This window comes from Echinops telfairi, unplaced genomic scaffold (assembly GCF_000313985.2).
Source record: "Echinops telfairi isolate 266 unplaced genomic scaffold, ASM31398v2 ScPeMD7_7459;HRSCAF=8497, whole genome shotgun sequence".
Taxonomy (NCBI): domain Eukaryota; kingdom Metazoa; phylum Chordata; class Mammalia; order Afrosoricida; family Tenrecidae; genus Echinops; species Echinops telfairi.
This window is the reverse complement of record NW_022111359.1, coordinates 3,277,213-3,277,696: the sequence shown is the minus strand read 5'-3', so window position 1 is coordinate 3,277,696 and position 484 is coordinate 3,277,213. Positions and strand designations below refer to the sequence as shown.

Sequence of the window (484 nt, the reverse complement as noted above, 5' to 3'; positions counted from 1 at the left end):
GCTCCGAGCCGGAGCCCAGGGCCGCGCTCCCGTCCCAGGACCGGAGGGCCTGAGGCCGCGCGCCTGGCCGGTTCCAGCCGGTCCCGCCCACCCCTCTCCTTGCCCTCGCCCCGGCTCACCATCTCCCAGCTTCCGGAGACCGTCGGCTCCTCTCCGCCGAAACCCCGACGCCCGGGACCAGGCAGGGTACCCACGAAACCTGGGCACGGCGACGGCGCGCAGCTTGGACTCTCGGAGGGTGGGCGGTGCGCCGTCCCGCCCTCGAGGCTTCTGATTGGGTGGTTTCCCAGGTCCCGCCCCCGCGTTAGTGAGTGACGTGAGCGCGCGCAAATCATGGGCAAAGGTGTCTGGGCTTCCTCCCGCCCCCGGGACGCCCGCTTTTGACGCAAGCGGTCCAGCCCCAGACGGACACCGGTCTCTCGCAGCTCGGTGGTTTTCTGCGGCTCTTTCTGGCCGTGGGGACTTCGGCGTGCTCCAGTCTCGG

At 71.3% G+C, this 484-nt stretch overlaps 1 protein-coding gene across 1 annotated transcript in view; it reads right to left on the bottom strand.

Moving 5' to 3' along the window:
• The window catches only part of LOC101663770 (zinc finger protein 14-like), a 21,445-nt gene extending 21,255 nt beyond the window's left edge, over positions 1 to 190 (bottom strand). Inside the window, exon 1 of the mRNA XM_045300140.1 lies at positions 120 to 190. Coding sequence (XP_045156075.1) covers positions 120 to 122 — 3 coding nt within the window. The 5' untranslated portion in view covers positions 123 to 190. The remainder of the gene's footprint in view (positions 1 to 119) is intronic.
• Between the last annotated feature and the right edge of the window lie 294 nt (positions 191 to 484).